Source organism: Zeugodacus cucurbitae, chromosome 2 (assembly GCF_028554725.1).
Source record: "Zeugodacus cucurbitae isolate PBARC_wt_2022May chromosome 2, idZeuCucr1.2, whole genome shotgun sequence".
Lineage (NCBI taxonomy): Eukaryota > Metazoa > Arthropoda > Insecta > Diptera > Tephritidae > Zeugodacus > Zeugodacus cucurbitae.
The window spans coordinates 45,382,910-45,401,830 of NC_071667.1; the positions used below are offsets into that span (position 1 = coordinate 45,382,910).

Consider the following 18,921-nt stretch of genomic DNA (forward strand, 5'->3'; position numbering starts at 1 on the left):
CAGATAAATCCAAAATAAATTGTTTAGGCTTCAACTGCCGTCAATGGGTATTGAAAGAATTCGGATTCTGATGATTATTAGATACTTTGACAGCATAATGGAACGATAAATTCGTAATATTTTACCGATATTTTCAACCGAAATCTCGCGTCCACATCAATAAATTCTGGCTACACAATGACCACTAAATAGCAGCATGATATCGGATATAAAGTTTTAAGAAAAGAGAGGTTATCGGAACCAATGAATACTTAGATGCTTTATGGTCGAATAAGAATTCTGTCTGGCATGTTATTACATTAAATTCAGGCGGTGACACAGGCTTGTTGTGATTAATCGAAATTTAGAAAACCAAAAAACTTTTAAAGAGGATACTAAAGTGATTAAATTTCCATACCAATTTTCAATTCCTATTTTTAGTTTTTTAGTTCAAATAAAGCTAACCGAAATCACTATGCAAACATGTGAACACTTGTTTGAGTCACTGTATATGTGTCAGAGGGTTGAACAGACCTGGATGATGATGATATGAAGGAAGGAAGTTCGCACACGCAGAAGGCGGTTTCCTTGGTGGTGTACCCAAAGTTTACATTGCTGGCCTAAATTGCTTTTGCACAGAACGGTCATATATGTAAATGATGTATGTGTACATATTTATCTACCTCCATATATGTACACTCATCTTTTTAAATGTCCACGAGTAAGGTGTGAATGGAAACCATCTGAATGTACGAATATGATTTAAAGTCTGCGTCATCGCTTAAACAAGTAATGAGAATATCAAAACTAACTTTAACTAACAGTATTCTAAAAATGCGCACATATCCTGTACCGTTTGTTGAACATTTTGCCTCACACAAGTTGTATCATTGAAAACAGACATACATATATATGTAAATGTAGGTAAAAAAATATAGCTACAGTTCATGTTCCTTGATAAACCATTGAAGATGTTTAATTAAAAATGTCTGTTGTCTTCGAATGTCATTGGAATGTTTATATTTAGATACAAATTTAAGTTAACAGTAAACTGTGGTTAGGAAATGAAAAGCAATGTTCGCAGCGCTGCACAGGATAACAACTTTGGCGCAACAAATGGCATTCAATGTCAAATTGCTAACACACACATTCAATCGGAATACAATGTTTACAAATAACAAAGTTAGTCGCATATTATGTATGTATGTACACATCATGAAAAATAATAATGAAAATGCTATCGTGATGATGCTTTATTTACTATACATATGTTAAATATAGTAACCATTTCAATTCACCTAAATGCACAGGTTGACCCAGCTCTGCAAAAAGAACGATTACTCATTCATATAAGTATAAAAAGTATAGTAGGGCAGGACTATATGCACTAGGTCTGCATGATATCGAAGTACCCCTTATTGAATCTGTAGGAAATTGCTTTCGTGACTACTTTAATTTTTCTCCTCTTTTCCACTCGATTATAATCCTACTATCCTTAAGTAGTTTTAACTTCACCATTACAGTACATAAGTTACGACTCTACTAGCTACAGCTGCATTAACCGCATTCGTTGATACTATTTCAATAAGGCAAAATGCCTGCCATTACAACCAAACGTGCACCATTAGCACACAAAATAAATAAAGTGAATCAGCCACTTGTTGCTATTTGAACATTTACCCACACTCACACACACACTAACTGATCTGCGCTGGTACTTTTTGCAGTTATACACATGTTATTACCTATACACCTCAACAGGATGTGGCAATATGAAAATTATTGACTACGGTAAACAAATATCAATATATTGAACATTGAACACATGAAAGGAGTGTTCTGAAAAAGCAAAACAAACCTCTTCTGTTGCATGCACAAATATAAAGCCATGCGCCGAAGCTTTTAGAAGGGACGAATAATCGATTTATTTCATAGAAAGAAGAGTGCCTACAAGCAACAAGTGGATGCTTGGGTGGTGGGCAGTGGAAGGACACTCGAATGAGAACAAGTGGCACGAAGCGTACACATGTTGGGAACTTAAAAGACTAACTAATACGAGAAAGAATATGCCCCCACTACTACGCAATAAATGACCATAATTTCTACCTTGTGCAGCTAGGTGACGGCACTGAAGTCGGAGGAATGAGAAGAGTATCTTTTCGCTAAAAATAGATTGCAATTATAAAGTGTTTGTGTGTCTATATTAAAACCTCTAATAAATAACACCATTAATGGCGTTTATGAGGAAGTAGTGCTCGTGCTACACACCATACATAAGAGCATACATATTTAAGTGCTCAAACGATATGTCAGATTACAACCACTCAAGAACTGTCTAATATTACTCCTTTGTGTGACAAAGAGAATGCCTATATATGGCGTGTATGTGACCAGAAGCACACTGAGAGGAGAAGCTGTCAAATGTAGTTACATAGAAAGTACACATACACAGTATTAGTGGGTTTTATGGCGAGCACAGATTCTTTCATATATGTCAAGTTAATCAACTGAAAAATTCAATAATTCGCATGACGTGCCAGAGTAACCGCCTGCCGGAAGTTAGACCGTGATGGGGGTGAATGGGCAAATGTAAAGCGCCAGCCGTTGTATATATGTATGTGTATTATTCCTAAGAACCCTGTAAGAAAAGTAATAGTGCTGAACTGGTTCGGTCCTTATATGCGATTGTCCTTGCCTAAGTAGTTAACAGTTAAAATAATTAGCTTTGGGTTTAGAAGTTGTTTTTCCACATTTGGAATATGTTTGCATTCTGAATATTTTAGACTACTAAAGCTGTTACAAATTAATTCGTTTGTTTCTGAATATGAAATTCATGGAAGTAGTTACCATCTCTACAGGGTAAACAGATGGGCACCATCATGTACTTACACATGTGGCGTCTTTAAATAAGTTATGCCATCGTGGCAAGCTGATTCGAAATCGATACAAAGTAATTATGGGTGCTGCGCCATATTTAAAAATATAACCAACAATTGCAAGTATAACTTTGTTACTTTCCTATTTCCTGTCACTTTCTGTTCTCCATGAAAGAAACATTCAAAATTCATTTAAAGATTAGCAATGCAAATTGAGTTAGGTTCGTCATACGCTCGCGCATTCGTACATAACGGTAGTGGAATGGATATATTGTCAATTGAAGCCACTTACTTATTCTGAGTTTAATTTCGATAAATTTGCTACAGTTGAGTTAGTGCACTCGAACCAATTGGAATTGGCTGCAGGATTTGATTGAATATTTCAATAACATATTCTAGTAAGAAGTATAGAATAGCAGCCTTCGTTCTTTGTTGGATAAATACTTTAATATGCTCACGCTTTCATTAAATAATTATAATTTATTTCAAGTCCTTGTTTTAAGTTATGACCCCAAAGCTACTTCTGGAAATACTCATATCTATCCCATTCAAATATTTTCCACTTAATTAACCAAATTAATAGCGCCTTTGTATTATTGAAATCTTGCGAATGTTGCACTCAACTGTAATTCTTCTAGGCATAACCAATGCTGTCCAAATGTTTCGTTCACTGGGCTTTTGAACGATTTTGATGACTATTTTTTATTTGTATTTTATGTTCACTCCCCCTTTAATTTCTATTTCACTGCATCCTTTTCGCGCTGTCACATATATTTACAAGCATGACAAGCTCTATATATCAAGCTATAAATATAGACCGTTATACATATTGATACTATTCAAATGTGTATGTCTCCGATGCCCTTAAGCCTTAAGCTGTAGTTACTCACCTCTCATTGGGGAGGGATTTGTGCTTGTTAACGCATCGATCGCTCTATGGCTGGAATGAGCAATGTACTACCAAACCGAAGGCGGTAATTGACTAACTGTAAAAATCAGTGCTCGAAGATTTTATCGGATTCAATTCAATATTTCTATTGTGATATTAAATACAAATGCAAATGGAAAATTATCAGTATTGAGAGAATACAATTATATTTACCTTCATACACAGAGAGTATATTATTCGTTTGTAACACCTAAAGCTAAGCGAGTAATAGGGTTACGAATTGAAATCCGAATGTCTGTCAGTCCGTCTCTGTGTGTTCGTCCATGCGATAACTTGAGCAAAACTTGAGATATTTCAAGGATACGTGACGTACATTCCTTAATTTGAGAGCTTGAGGGGAAACAAATCTTCAATGCTTATTCAATTCCAAATTTTTGGGCAAATTTCTAACGGCCGTAACTTCGAAAGAAATGGTCGTACAAGAAATCGATACAGAAGGAAATTATAGCTCCAAGTGTCTAGTTTTTGGATTAGAACTTCAAAATTCCAAATTTTTGGGCAAATTTCTAACGGCCGTAACTTCGAAAGAAATGGTCGTACAAGAAATCGATACAGAAGGAAATTATAGCTCCAAGTGTCTAGTTTTTGGATTAGAACTTTAAAAAATTTTAACCTTTGCGGTTTTTTGAGTAATCGTAGAAAAATCAGCAACAAAAAAATTTTCAAAATTTTTTTAGTTTTTTTTTTTTTTTTGGTCTACGGGCGTCTACGGGCGGGACAACTTTTTGTCAATGCGAATATTGTTGCACGAAACTTCCCCAATCGCAGACAACTTGTTCCTTAACTTTTTTTTTTTGTTTTAAATTTAAGCTTTTTCTGGAGCAAAAATGTGGAAAAGCTAGGAAAAACGAATTTTTTTCTAATTTTTTTAAGTTATGAGTTTTTCAGAGCAAAAAACGTGATCCTTTAATTTTTTCAAAAATTTGATCGAGTGAAACAAAAAAAAAACGGCTGGCTGGATTAATTTGATTTTTTTGTAGGGTTTTTGTGAACATATTGAACTGTAAAAGGCACACTTAACATTAATGGTTTCCTCAATATTTTCGATCTAGCGCTCGATTTTCCAAAAAAAACACCAAAAGCACTTTTTTGGTTACATTTTCAAATTCATGTGACAATAAGAAAAAAAAAATTTTTGGGAAAAGCAATGGCTAGTCGTTAATGAGAATTCATTCAAGTTCTTGAAACCCACCTTTAACTTTCTGTGCGATCATTGGTTGCTGAGATATCGACAATCAAAGACAAAAGGATCCTTTTCCATTTGAAGGCCGATATCTCGGCGAGAAGTGGACATATCGAGGAGTTCAAAAAACCAAATTAAAGCTAAATGAACAAAGTTAAGCTAAAAAACATTAAAAAAAAAATTTCAACGCCCGTAGACCAAAAAAAAAACTAAAAAAATTTTGAAAATTATTTTGTTGCTGGTTTTTCTACGATTACTCAAAAACCGCAGAGGTTAAAATTTTTTAAAGTTCTAATCCAAAAACTAGACACTTGGAGCTATAATTTCCTTCTTTATCGATTTCTTGTACGACCATTTCTTTCGAAGTTATGGCCTGTTGAAATTTGCCCAAAAATTTGGAATTTTTTTTTTATCCCTTAATTTTTTTCAGTAGTGTATCTTCTACCACGCGAAGTTTTATTCAATAATTTTTAATTATTTATTTTCTGAAGTAATGGTTTCCGCTATTATAATAGTCAATCTCCTCTTCGGGACGAAGGTGAACTCGAGAAATGAAAGATCAAATCAGTACAGCCGTTATTGAGTTTTAAGCAGTGTAACTCGACTTTATTTCATATATATACATATATATGTCCACCAATATCCCAAAAATTCGAAAATATTGCAATTCAATTTGTGCCCACAAATTGCTCCGCTTAAAGGACAGCGCATTGTAGCTGTCCATTGTTGCAATCTACTGGCTGCTCTTTGACCATAACCTCTCCCACTTTGTCCACATGCGAATATATGGTGGCGAATGCATTTCCGCAACGGTAAACGTAATTTTTCGGACGGAAATTTCTGATGCTTATTTTTATACATGCATATCCACTCAACAAAGCAATCGAGTTAAATATTAAGTTAATTAGAGGGAGCACAAGCCACAAAAAACTGTGTGGGTGTCGTACACACTAAATAGCTTTTAAAATGAATTTCAAGTTTTTGCAGAGGGCTCCTGTCATTTACACTATTACTTGATCATATATGTACATGTATTCCGGTTACTAATAAATTATTTTGATTTTTATTTTTTTCAGAGATCGAGGCCGTTGAAGCGTGTAAATGGTTGCGAGCTGCCGGCTTTCCGCAGTATGCGCAAATGTATGAAGGTGAGTCTGAACGGGTTGTTAGCATATACCAAATTTACTATATAAAAAAGGTGATTTTCGAAAAATTAGTAAAACGCATATAACTAAATGTAATGGCCAAGAATTAAGCTTTATTATAGAGATAAGGGTTTGTCATTATGTTTTAAAAATAATTTAGACGCGTCTGGCTCGAATAAATTCCTGCCGAGAACCCAATTTTAAACCAGCAATTGGGGACGTGTATCAGCAACAAACGTTGTTGAGTATAAATCAAGTAATAGCTGTCAAAAAGACCAACCTTGAAAAAAATATTTCTTCTTTCAAAACCACACGCCTAAAAACACCCGTTATATGTATAAGATATAACTGAAAAACGAAAGTGTTTGCTGGTATGTTGAGCCGACAATGCATGTAACTGAAGACACACGCGTATTTATGACAGCTAGTAATTGATGGTTGCCACATTTCTGACAGCTTGTAATGACCACAATTTTTGGCAATTTACACTGTTGTTAAACGTTAAAAAACAAAAGCAACTTACAAACGTAGAAACAGTTGGAAACCAGAGTAAAACATATGAAGGAATTAATGAGAGCATGCAGTGTAAAAGCAACAACAAAATGCAAAAATGTCTGCGGTTGCATAAAACTCATGCAATATTGCGAATGTTTTTGGCAATGGTACATTCATATAAAGAAATCGTATTGTTTAAAAAAATCAAAAATTAACATTAACAAATAACGAAATGAAAAAACCCGCATGGATCATAAAAATAACATACAAATTACTTGAAATCTCTTTTGTTGGCATTCTTTAAAACCTCGAAACACTTTCACTTGAAAATTAAGGCAAAGATATATAAAAAGAGGTAAGCTGTCATTTGCCCGAGTATTAATTTTACTTTGTAGTGAATATGCTCTATTCTGAAATAACTGCAGGGTTGGGAAAAAATCTTTAATTTGTTATCCAAGTACACTTTTAAATAAACATTTTAATTAAAATTTCATCAGGGAATTAGGTGAATCCCTTATTTTTTGTACTGAAACTAAGAGTTAAAGTGATCAATATTTTTGTTGTTGTAGTGCTATTAAACATTTCCTACATAATTCTGACGAATGCTGTCGATTTTACAGTCCTTGGCCGGGTCACTTCCGGTTACGTGGAGCGACAGTCGCGTGAACGGTCGTTTCAACCGGTTAAACCAGTTAAAATGCTGATCACAACTTTATTTTAAAATATTTTGCAAGACAAACATCTATCAGACTCACTATTCTATTTTGTTATATGTTATATTCTAAATGTTTTTTGACAAGTAGAATTCGATCAAAAATACACTAATTTGGAATGCGCCTATAAATTGAACACAAAATCATAAAAATATAATATTGTCATTCACTTTTGGAGTAAAACCTAATAAAATTAGTACACAACAAAGTTAAGTAATACATATACATATGTATGTATATATAATATAAAACGAATCGCTAAATGTGTTGCTAAGCGCATTTTTGGAATATTCCTGAAAAGTTAATCTTCCATAAAAATGTGTATTCTATTGATATAAAATGGAATTACTGTTTGTTAGTCTCCCAAAAAGTCGAGAACACCCACATAGATCTGGCTAATTTTAGTCTTGAAATATTCGAGCATGACCAAGAAAGGTTTAGAAAGAAAGTATATAGTATATGAGGGCTTAGGTAATCCAAAATTGCAAATCTACGAAACACCAGTTTGCAAAATCGCCAAAAATAGCGCTATAGCGAGGATTCTCCAGATATGCAAGTTGATAATTTTGGAAGAACGACACATAAACCATCGCTTATATAAGCACTAACATACAAGTGTTTTTACAACATGGTCAAACTGCGATTGTAGAAGCAGTTGCTAGATATTATAAATGGTAAGGTCGCAGTTGACACCTCGATGGATTAATAAGATTTCCAACAGATTTCTGTCACTTCACGAACTCGAAAGAGGAGTTTCCATCGTGTTTTTGCGGACATAAAACAGCAATATAATACCCATAATTGGCTGAGTGAATAACCAATATTGGTGGCAAAAGATATAGATGTCGATGATCTCAATGCGACAATTTAGAATTTTGTTCCAGGAGAGCTGACACAGCTACAAATCAGGATGACGTAGTCAACTATCTCAAAGGATTTTTAAAATCATTGGAATTGCCTGAACTATTACCAGAATCAGTTGTCATCATGCTGTATACATTCAACCTCGACTTTGTAATGAAACAAGATTAGCTTCTTATCAATATCGTCATCGAAGCCAAGATTGAGCCTTCTTTGTATTTACGGCATTTGTTGCATACTTTAATATAAGATTAAAAATTACAAAGTTTAACAAGCTATGTTGATTTGCATCAATTATTTTCAAATGTACCGGCTATAACGTTTTCGTCTTTATGCATAAGAATTTCTTCACTATATTGAAAAACTTACTAATTTAATGTATATCTCAGCCACAAAAACGTGTGGCCGGATCTGCTAGTTTATTTATGAAAATTGCATCGTAAATCGGGGCGTTTACAGAATAAGAAAGCTTATTCATTATAATATAGATATATGTATATTGAATGAAAATCATTCTTCGTGTTCGTACAAGTCAAATTATTTATGTTAACCCACTTTTCGCAGCATCATATATACACAATCAGCACATACCTGGCGATTTCTTAATGAATGAAATCACTAAACTGAAATACAGTTCACATTGACGTCAAAAATTCCTCCGAATATAGTTTCATATAGAAAAATTAAAGGTCAAAGTCTCCATCGAGCAACAGGTACACAAACCATAATGAATGTGTTGTGGCAGCACCTAATTTATTGGTTAACGCTTCAATAATACACCGACGGACTGTAGAGTTAAACAACCTCTCCAAGCTTCTGTCAAGCTCTAGGGAAGTAGTAAATATAAAACCAAGGAATCATTCGCATACGGAAGAAGCGAGTAATTCTAATCGGTTCCTTCTCAAGTTCGCTCACGTAAATATATAGTCATACTTGTATGTATGTATGTGATGTGCTTTGCCGCACCTTCGATTTCAGACCATTTTTATTTAGATAAACCTGATATGCTGACGCGCAGCAACTGGCACGCCTCAGCACCAAACAAATAATCCTTAAAATTGTCCCTCGCATTCCGATGAAAACGAAAACACGAAAATGTCTCGAAGGAAAGAAAAAAAAACAGTAAAAATTCATCTGGGATACACGGATAATAGAATGCTGGCTGCTGATAAACGCAAACTTTCTTCTCAATCAGTATAAGAATCTAAGGATCTGAAAAATATTGGCACACGCAAGAACAACTTAATTATTAATATAATTACATATGAAATGTTCTTACTGGTCATGATACGTACTTACCTTACCATTTTATAATTATTTTTCATTTAGTTTCTTCGCAATTCTTCAATTTCTTTCAGTGCAGGCTTCTTATACAAGCGACCAATTTTATATCACATTTCAAGGCTTGTCTGCAAACGCGTGTGGCAGAGCGTATACCTAAACTTTTTTTTTCATCATCTCAAACAAAAAACATACTTTTAGACTGGCACTCGAAGACTCTTACAGAGAGACAACCTTGCGAAATATTTCCGAAAATATGCAAAACAAAAACGAAATGCCACTGAAGATACCTTTAATCTGTTTAAGGAATTTAAAGAGAGGGTTTTATTGTCGAACAATCAACATTCATTTGAATCATGCAAAAAACTTTGAAGTAGGGGGACACAGTTAGCAGAGAATACATGTAAAAGAATGTCAGTGTCCTTGAGCAGAAATAATACCACATGGAAATTCATTGTGTTTCAATTTTTTTAAATCTCTAAATTTCGAAACAAAAACATTTTTCATACTCGTTTAAATTGGCTAAGATTTTCTTAGTGATTGCATTAAATAAATTCAAATTCTTTCTAATTTGCTAAAAGAATAAGCTCCTTGATTAGGATAGAAAAGTTGAAACAACAGGAGAAATTTCATTCGCCTATTATGTATAGCTACTAGCACGAGTTGATATTTATTTATTTCTAATTTATTTTACGCAAATTCGAAAATTACCGCCAATAACTTTAATTAGCGCTTTTAAAATGTAAACTCAAAGTTATTATTTGCGTTTTCGAGTATAGTACAGATCAGAATTAGGTATAGACCATAGACGCCTTTGGAAATAAATAAATTCAGATTCATTTATGAACTTTCGAAATAAAAAAGAAAAACAAAAAGATATGGAAAAGAATGCGAAGAAAAATGATCACATGCCACCGGACCAGACCAATAATTCATTTCTGAATTAAATGTGCCCTCAAAACACCAAAGAATTTTAAAAGCAAGGGAGCCGCTTTGCACGATAAGGTTCAATGACTGCAATATGGGCAACAAATGAGAGCTGGGATTCGAGTTATGAGTGTGTAGGGCAAAAGTGTTGTATTCAAAAATATTAAAAATGAGGAGGCACCACTTACAAAAAGTGAATCTGAAATACAAGAAATGGATTATGCAATCTTGTTTTGCTTGCTTGTTCTAAAAGCTGCAAGTTTTGGCTTAGGCTGCGGTCGCTACTTGGGCTTTAAGTCACGGCGAACTGACTGGAAGTCAATTGTGTTGCCAACAAACTGAACCTGCTATTATTTAAATTTATTTGTTCTCTTCTTTTATCTTTTTTGTTAAGCATTTTACTTCGTGAACCCAATCGAAATGAAATGTTTCAATGCGTGCTGAAGCACGCACGGCAACTTGTTGGCACTGCAGCACTAATATTAGGCACGTTGCTGTGGCCTTTGTTCACCTTGCGTTTGGTTGTGCGTGTGTTGTTGACCTTGAAAGGGTTTGCATATCATCATAAATTTCCTGATTCGCCCTTTTTAGTCCTCTTTATGAAACAACTTTGCGCGCTTTAATACAGCACAGCGGTGCAGAATGCCTGTCAGACGTGTCGTGTGTTTCTTGCTTTTATTTTTGCTTTACGATTTTATTCTTCAGTTTTTAAAGCTGTTCCTCCCAACCCTTTAGCAATCGCGGACTAATCGTTGATTATTTTTTTATTTTCAGCCCACACCCAAAACGATTTATGAGAATTTTTAATGAAATTCTTGTAGTTCCTTTATTTTGCACACATTCTCCGCTTACCTGATCTTCGTCATGGTGATTTTTATCGCTTGTTTTTGTATCTGTGGCCTCTGTGCCCACTTCAGTGTCATATAACTTTTTGTTGAAAGTTGGGCGGCAGTTCCAAAACTGCGCGTCGCATAATTGTCGTTCGTATTCGTACGCCTCTTCGTGTGGCCCCCCCGTTTGAAACTCACAATTTCACGGTCATTATTCACACTCGTCGCTGTAAAGTCGTTTGGTCCGCTGGCGGCACATACAGGCTTTGCAACACGCTTGCAAATTGGTTTAATCATGCAATTGATGTGCGATCATTTGTTTTAATAAGAAACGACTGCTCGTCGGCTAACTGCCTAACAGCAACAGGTACGCTATTAATACAGCGCGGCATTCGCATGCGAGACGCACCTTCAACGCAGTGATAAGCAAATTAATTTTCGCTCTTTTATCATTGAAGAGTTAAGAAGAGGAGTACGTTGTTGAGCGTTGTGGCAACAGTCAATTTTTCTTGACAAAAATGATCGCTAAAAATGAAGTGGTAAAGAAAAACAATTTGTTTGGATTTTTATAACACTTTCTTCGTAGTCACTTTTCGCACTGAAGACTATTCAGTACATGGTAAACGACTGTTTTTCAAATAAGTTAGACATGGATACACTGTGAAACAGTTAAGCTCAAAATATTTATTTGTGTATCGTTGGCGCTTCAAACGAAATGAATGCGTTTTCTGATCTTAAAATAAACTTAATTGAAATAAATGGCACACTCAAGGTATCAATGGAACTCTCGATGCAAAAGTGATAGAATTATAGCAGTTCTTTTACTATCATTTATTTTGATTCGGGTTTACCCGAGATAAAGTTGGAAACTGCAAGCAAATTGAAGAAAACCACAAAACAACTATTGCTGGCGTTGGTATTAGTACGAGTTCAATGGCGGTTTTACAGTAAACTTTATAGAGTGATAGTGAGCAATACTAACAACAAAAAGGTCAATATATAGATAATTTAAGATGCAAAGTGAAGGAGTTATAAATTTAGAATATGAGTATAAATAAGTAAATCGGTGTTCCAATGCTACCCGTGTGGCAATAGTGCTTGTATTTTCCACAATAATTCGTCTCGATTAAATTTAATATGAAAATGTTCACAAATATGTACATGTAAATATAGTTTCCATAGTACACAATTTTAAAATTAGCAAAGCTGACTATTAAGGCCACTTCCTTTTAGTTCGCAGAGAAAACAATTCTCCACTATCGATTTCTAATACTAATTGGAAAAATGTGTGCACTTGAATACTGAAGTACATTTGTATGAATAGGTTTAATTTTCTTCACCTCGATGCACGAGTTCATTACACTTATTCACTCATTCACTGTGTCATTCTTATGGCGAAACGTGAATAAACAATGCTCGCGCTGCCGACAACACGATTCAGATTGCCGCCAATAATTTACACCGTCGTTCTGCTGCGTTCGCTAGTATCGCTTGACACCAGTGCAACATGCGGAGGCGCCGCAACGCAACGCGTCACAATAATATTTACATAGTGCAGCAATGCGTCAGTGCCTACACGTTTGTGGCCGCCTTAAAAGTTTTCCCACTAGTTTGCACTTCCTTCTATCAATTGGTACTGGAAATACGGACATGTATGTGTATGTGCCTAGAAGTGATTCTTCTCACTACAAGTTCTCTATATGCCACAAGACGCTACAAAACAACTAGCTAATCAAAGCGACTACGTAAATGTTCACAATTCATATCGCTTCACTTCGTTTCGCTGCTCGACGTAATATCAGAGCGATCGAAAAGTGATTCGATGACACGTAGAACCCGATTGCCTACATCGAAAATGCAGCAGCAAAGAAGCCGATTCGACAGGCTGGTGGGAAAAGGAATGTCAAAAGCTTGTAGATATCGTACGCGTTTGTGACTTTCGTCCACGGCGTAGTCGTACGTTCCGTTGGCTAGCCGCGAACTGGGGAATGGGCGTATGGGGGTTTTGGCAATTTTAAATTGGATTTAAGATTTTTCTTTATATCCCATATTTAATTTCAACATATATATTTGCCCATGTAAATGTTGCAAGCAACCGAGAAGCATTTGAAATTCGTTCATTCATTGAATGTGAACGCTGCAGGCCACATTGATTTTGGCTGATTTTCTTGCATTAGTTGCCAGAAGTTCTGATGGCGTGCAGACGTTTGTCAGTGAAGCAATCAAACAAGTTTTATAAGTGTAGGACATCAGATGATTCGCTTCCAGCCAGGACCCATTGCTTTAAATATTTTCAAAGATTATTTACATTACTTACAGGTTGCTAAAACTTTCGACTATACACCCTGACAACTAATCATGTTTTATTTTGGTTTCTCCGCAGATCATCAATTCCCACTCGACCTGACTAATGTGGCCAAGGATCACACCAATCTAGAGAATGATCAACTCCAGTCTCTCTACCGACGTCTCTGCATTTTGAATCGCTGTGCCAACATGCGCCTCGATCAATCACACAAGGCGCAAACGCCGCAGGTTTGTCAACTTCCCCTCTCTAAATTACCCCATAAAGTACAACAAATCATCAACTCACTCACGTACGATTCATCCCAGCAGAAGGAGGACTCCGATGATGAGAATTGTGCACTAAGCGAGAATTGGACATTCCAGCCACATATACGCCGTTGGTCGCGTATTGGCGAAATGGGTCTTGAGCTGCCGCCCGCTGGTAAGTTGAATATTGAGAAGACAGAAAGCTCATCCAAGGAGTCCAGTCCAGATCGTTTTGAAGACGACAGCTATGACATGTCTGGCGGCGGTGGACTTTCACTTACACTACCTGGCAATTCCACAGACTCCATCCTCAATGAATCGACCGATTCCGCTGCAGTGCGATTGCGACGCACAGGTAGTGAACGTTTTAAGGATGGTGCCAAAGCATTCCTGCGACGTGTAGAGTCTATAAAATCTCGTCGACGAAAGCGTCAAAATCGTGAGGGTATTGTTATTAGTGGTCCACAAGCATTAGATTTGTCAGAACTGGGCCAGCGTGGTAGCATACGTAAACCGGATGCTGTATATTCCACACCACCTTCCCCATCTGCGGTCAGTCCTATGCATACATTCCCGAAGGGTCCTATGTTTGGAAATGAACTCAAAGTACCGTCACAAAGTGAAACTTTCCTTAGCCCGAATCGGGCAAGTCCCAAGCGTACACCAACCACACCACGTTCGATGCGTGCCAGCCCACTACATTTCTTCTCCAATCCGATGCCACATTTGAAAGAGGGCAAGTCAGATGATTCTTCATCATACTACAGCGATAGCCAAGAATCGTCAGCAGGTGGTAAACTATCACTGCGTAAGACTCCATCAAAAACGCGCAGATTTCTACAGCGCACTGGTAAGGTAGATGATATAGGCGCACACTCAGACTCCGAATGCCATCACGGTAGAAAATTACTGATAAAGGATGCCAACTCGAACACCACGGAGGTAGGTGATCTGCTGCGCGTCAAATAAACTTTATGATACATTCTTATCTTCTTCAGATAAAAGTCAAGAAGCTGACACGTGGTGGCTCACTTAATTTAGGTAAAGATCCTAAAAAACGAGAGGGTTTCCGGTCGGCGAGTTTCCGTTCGCGTTCCACCTCGCGTAAGGAAACCAAACCCGAGGAAGCCGAAAACATTAAACGGTAAACAACTGGTTACATAATGTGAAAAATGCGTATACATATATTTACTCTTTTTTATTTCACTCAGCAGTACCCCGGTCGTGCGATGGCATAGTTTTCAGATGGAGGAACGTCCGCACATGATTTTCCGAAAATGTTTCTCGCAGAAGATCGATCCTAACAAGAACGATCATGGCATTCCATTTGTGGCTATGTCCGCAGGCCAGCTTCACATTATACGCAAGCTTGCGTTGGTCATTCTCACCGGTTATATGGAACGCTATTGTCCAACACATCGCTCTGGTTGGAATTGGGAGCTGCCCAAGTTTATTAAGAAAATCAAAATGCCCGACTACAAAGACAAAAAAGTGTTCGGTGTGCCCTTGTTGTTGGTACTGCAACGCACCGGGCAAACGTTGCCGATTGCGATACGTGCCGCATTCCGTTGGCTGCAAGTGCGCGCTCTCGATCAGATCGGCCTGTTCCGAAAGAGCGGTGTTAAGTCACGCATTATAAAACTAAAGTCAGAGGTGGAGCAACTTGATTCTACTGCGCTTTGCATGGAAGTGTATGACACGCAACAAGCTTACGACGTAGCCGATATGTTGAAACAGTATTTCCGCGATCTGCCCGAATCGTTGCTCACCACCAAGATGTCCGAAACGTTTGCGGCGATTTTCCAACGTAAGTTAAAAATAATTTCCAACGTAATTGTTGTATAAGGAAATCATATTTTACAATAATATTTGCGCAGATCTCCCCAAGGATGTGCGTCTAGAAGCAGTACAGTGCGCTGTACTTCTGCTGCCGGATGAAAATCGCGAAATACTCTACGCTTTGTTGGAGTTCTTGACACTAGTAGCGGCCAATGCAGAGCAAAACCAAATGACTGCCAATAACTTGGCGGTATGCTTGGCGCCTTCGCTTTTCCATAGCACTATTTCGACTGGCGTGGCTTCGGTTTCAGCTTCACCAAGGCGGCGCAAGGGTGCCGGTGTGCCCGACGATAAGGAACTGCAAGAGGCAAAAGCATCGCACGAGTGCTTATCTTTTATGATTGAAAACTACAAGCAAATTTTTACAGCGAGCAAAGAGAAGATAAGCAAATGCAATTTCGGCTATATGGAAGAGTCGAAGCCGGTGCCATTGGAGGCGCTCGGCGAAGGCATGCAGTTTCATAATTGGCGGGGATACCTGTATGAATGTACCAAGGCGACCATCAAAGAAGGCAGAGAGAAGTGAGTGTACCCTAGTGTATTTATACAAAAATCATTAATCGACTTACATTTCTTATTTTCTATGTTGTAGAACTCGTGGCTGGTTCACGATTTCTTCACAAAATGACAGCAATGTGGATATTGCCTACAAGAAAGTTGGCGACGGCCACCCTTTGCGTTTGTGGCGCTGTGCCACCGAAGTTGAGGGTCCGCCAAAAGAAGTCTTGGACTACATCATAAATCAACGCGCCTCTTGGGACTCCAACTTGCTAGAGAGTCAAACTGTTAAAAAGCTGGACGCCACCACAGAAATATTTCAATATGCTATAGACGGGCAGTTCACCACCGATTTCTGTGTGCTACGGTAAGGAGAAAAAGCCCATTTAATAAAATTGTATTTCACATATTGTTTATTTTTATACAGTTCGTGGCAAACAACTGACCTGCCGCGCGGTGCCTGTGTCATTGTGGAGACCTCCATCGATCACGCCAAGGCGAAACCTATGTTCGGCGCCATTAGGGGGGTTGTGTTGGCTTCGCGCTATTTGATAGAGCCCTGTGGTAGTGGACGATCACGCGTTATGCACTTGACGCGGGTAGATGTCAAGTGAGTAAAAGAATTATTACTTAACGAAACTTTAAGAAAACGTATTATTATCAAATTATTCCAGGGGACGGACACCAGAGTGGTACAACAAGAGTTATGGACACATTTGTTCGCTTTATTTATCGAAAATACGTTTGGCATTCAAGCATGTAGCTGATGGCCCTGAAAGTAAGGTGTAATTTGAAGCATATCAAATATCGAGTGTTTAATTTAAGAAAACACAAATATGAAAACCATAAATTTCGAAACACGAAAACGAGAAACAAGCTAAAGACATCACATAACTGAAGGAACCCAGAGAACTGATTTTAAACGTTTTTTATCTTGTAACAAATGTCGCAAATCCTAAGGCATTTACTTTTTACGAAAGGTAAACAAATAAAAAAAGATATTTCGAAAAAAAAAAACAAAAAACAACCCAAATACGATAAGTTCGAAAGTGCCCAAAAAGAAGTTACAAACTATTTTTTTTAATGTTAAAATAACTATAAACATATTAAACAAATGCGTAAATGAATGCAACTCATTTAAATGATATTGTTAAAAAACAACAACAAAAAGCGGGTGCAGAACGTTACGCACTTGAAACTGACACCCAGGAAGAGTTACATATCCAATATTGCTGGCGATTTTATTGCAGAGGGTTACAAATAGTGCCGAGAAAAATTGGAGCGCGCAAAAATTGGAACGGAAATGGGATTGCAACAAAAAATATGCATTTATCGCGAGATAGCGCTCAAATTTCTTCCTGCATTACCCATATCTATATTAACTAATTCACCTAAGGAACGGGGGATATTAAAATAATTCCCTATAATACTTGTATATACTTTATAAATTAGGGAAAATTTTTATATTTTTCCAAATTGACAGTATGCAATATTTTTCGTAGTCTTAAAACATAACGGATGTAAAATTTAAATCTTAATGTAAACGCATATTGTATATAGTAAACAATTAATTTAAAAGCCCTAAGGCATTTTTTTAGAAATTAAGACAATTACTTTATTTGTAACATATTAAAATCAAAAACAAAAAAATTAAAATACCGCAAGCAGTTAGCGGAAATGTATGTTAGCCCTCTAACACAAGATAATACTCAAAACCGAAGCATCACAAAAGTTTATTTTTTACCGAAAATATATTTTTTCTTTAAAAATCTAGAAAACCTAACTAAAATTACACACGAAGTTTAACTTATTTTCAAGCTTCGTGCACTTAATATTATATACACACGCTAAAATTAACTTAGATGTAAAAACCTATGCTAACGCATTAACGTAGTTATCGTAGACGTGATGTATGTATGTTTGTACGTTTCATCCAATGATGAAAACATACAAATGCAAAAGAAGAAAGTAAAAGTAAAAGAAACAAGAGAACCACAGAACTCAGCTAATATTAATTCAATTGGAATATGAATGAAAATAGCGACACTTTCGATAGGTAGACTACTACTGGCAATGAAAACAAAGAGAAACTATCAACTAAAAAGAAAAACAAAAATAATTTATGTGGAAAATAATTCAACTAGTCAAATTGTTAAATTTAAGCTTAACCGTGCACTGTGTATGGAACCAGATGGCCAATGCATTGCCGCATTGCGAGTAAGAGAGAGAGAGAGAGAGATTTAGAGCGAACGAGAGTGGTGCGGAGAATAAGAAATCGTATTAAATTAATTGTTATACACAGTAAATAAATATTTGTAAATTACTAACCTTAATATTTAAGTGCCCGTATACCAAGTCGATGTCTGTATGTATGTGTACATATATGTTTACTCATATGTACGAGTAGTTGATACGCGAGATTTGTGAGTAGGCGAAAATGTAATGAGTACGAGTACCAGTTCAGGAATAGATATTGGACATTTTTAGCCATTATACAGTTATACCAATTACGTATTTATGTATGTATGCAGAAATACATGTCAAAAACTTTGTTTACTCAAATGTCGTGTTTGCTGCTCTTAAAGAAATAAATTTAAAGATATATATACATATACAAGAAAACATGTCTTTTTATGCATTTTACTTCAAGATATGATTGCATCATAAACTAAATAAATAAATTGGAAACAGAGATTTACCCTCTTCTGTGATATCAAACACAAATTAGTTTGCTATCAACGGGATTCCAGTCAAATGTGTGTCTGTTATCTCAAAATTTATTACGCAAGATA

General features: G+C 36.4%; 1 protein-coding gene across 11 annotated transcripts in view; it reads left to right on the plus strand.

Moving 5' to 3' along the window:
* Positions 1–17,912, plus strand: part of LOC105212429 (uncharacterized) — a 442,313-nt gene extending 424,401 nt beyond the window's left edge. For 8 of the 11 annotated variants that reach the window (XM_054229606.1, XM_054229600.1, XM_054229595.1 and 5 more), the window contains 8 exons: positions 6,064–6,135; positions 13,623–14,734; positions 14,791–14,936; positions 15,004–15,599; positions 15,670–16,153; positions 16,224–16,496; positions 16,557–16,739; positions 16,804–17,912. In XM_054229606.1, the coding sequence (XP_054085581.1) occupies positions 6,064–6,135; positions 13,623–14,734; positions 14,791–14,936; positions 15,004–15,599; positions 15,670–16,153; positions 16,224–16,496; positions 16,557–16,739; positions 16,804–16,918 (2,981 nt within the window). In that variant the 3' untranslated portion in view covers positions 16,919–17,912. The remainder of the gene's footprint in view (positions 1–6,063; positions 6,136–13,622; positions 14,735–14,790; positions 14,937–15,003; positions 15,600–15,669; positions 16,154–16,223; positions 16,497–16,556; positions 16,740–16,803) is intronic. The other 3 variants (XM_054229622.1, XM_054229626.1, XM_054229630.1) reach the window with 3 other exon arrangements.
* Positions 17,913–18,921: the final 1,009 nt, after the last annotated feature.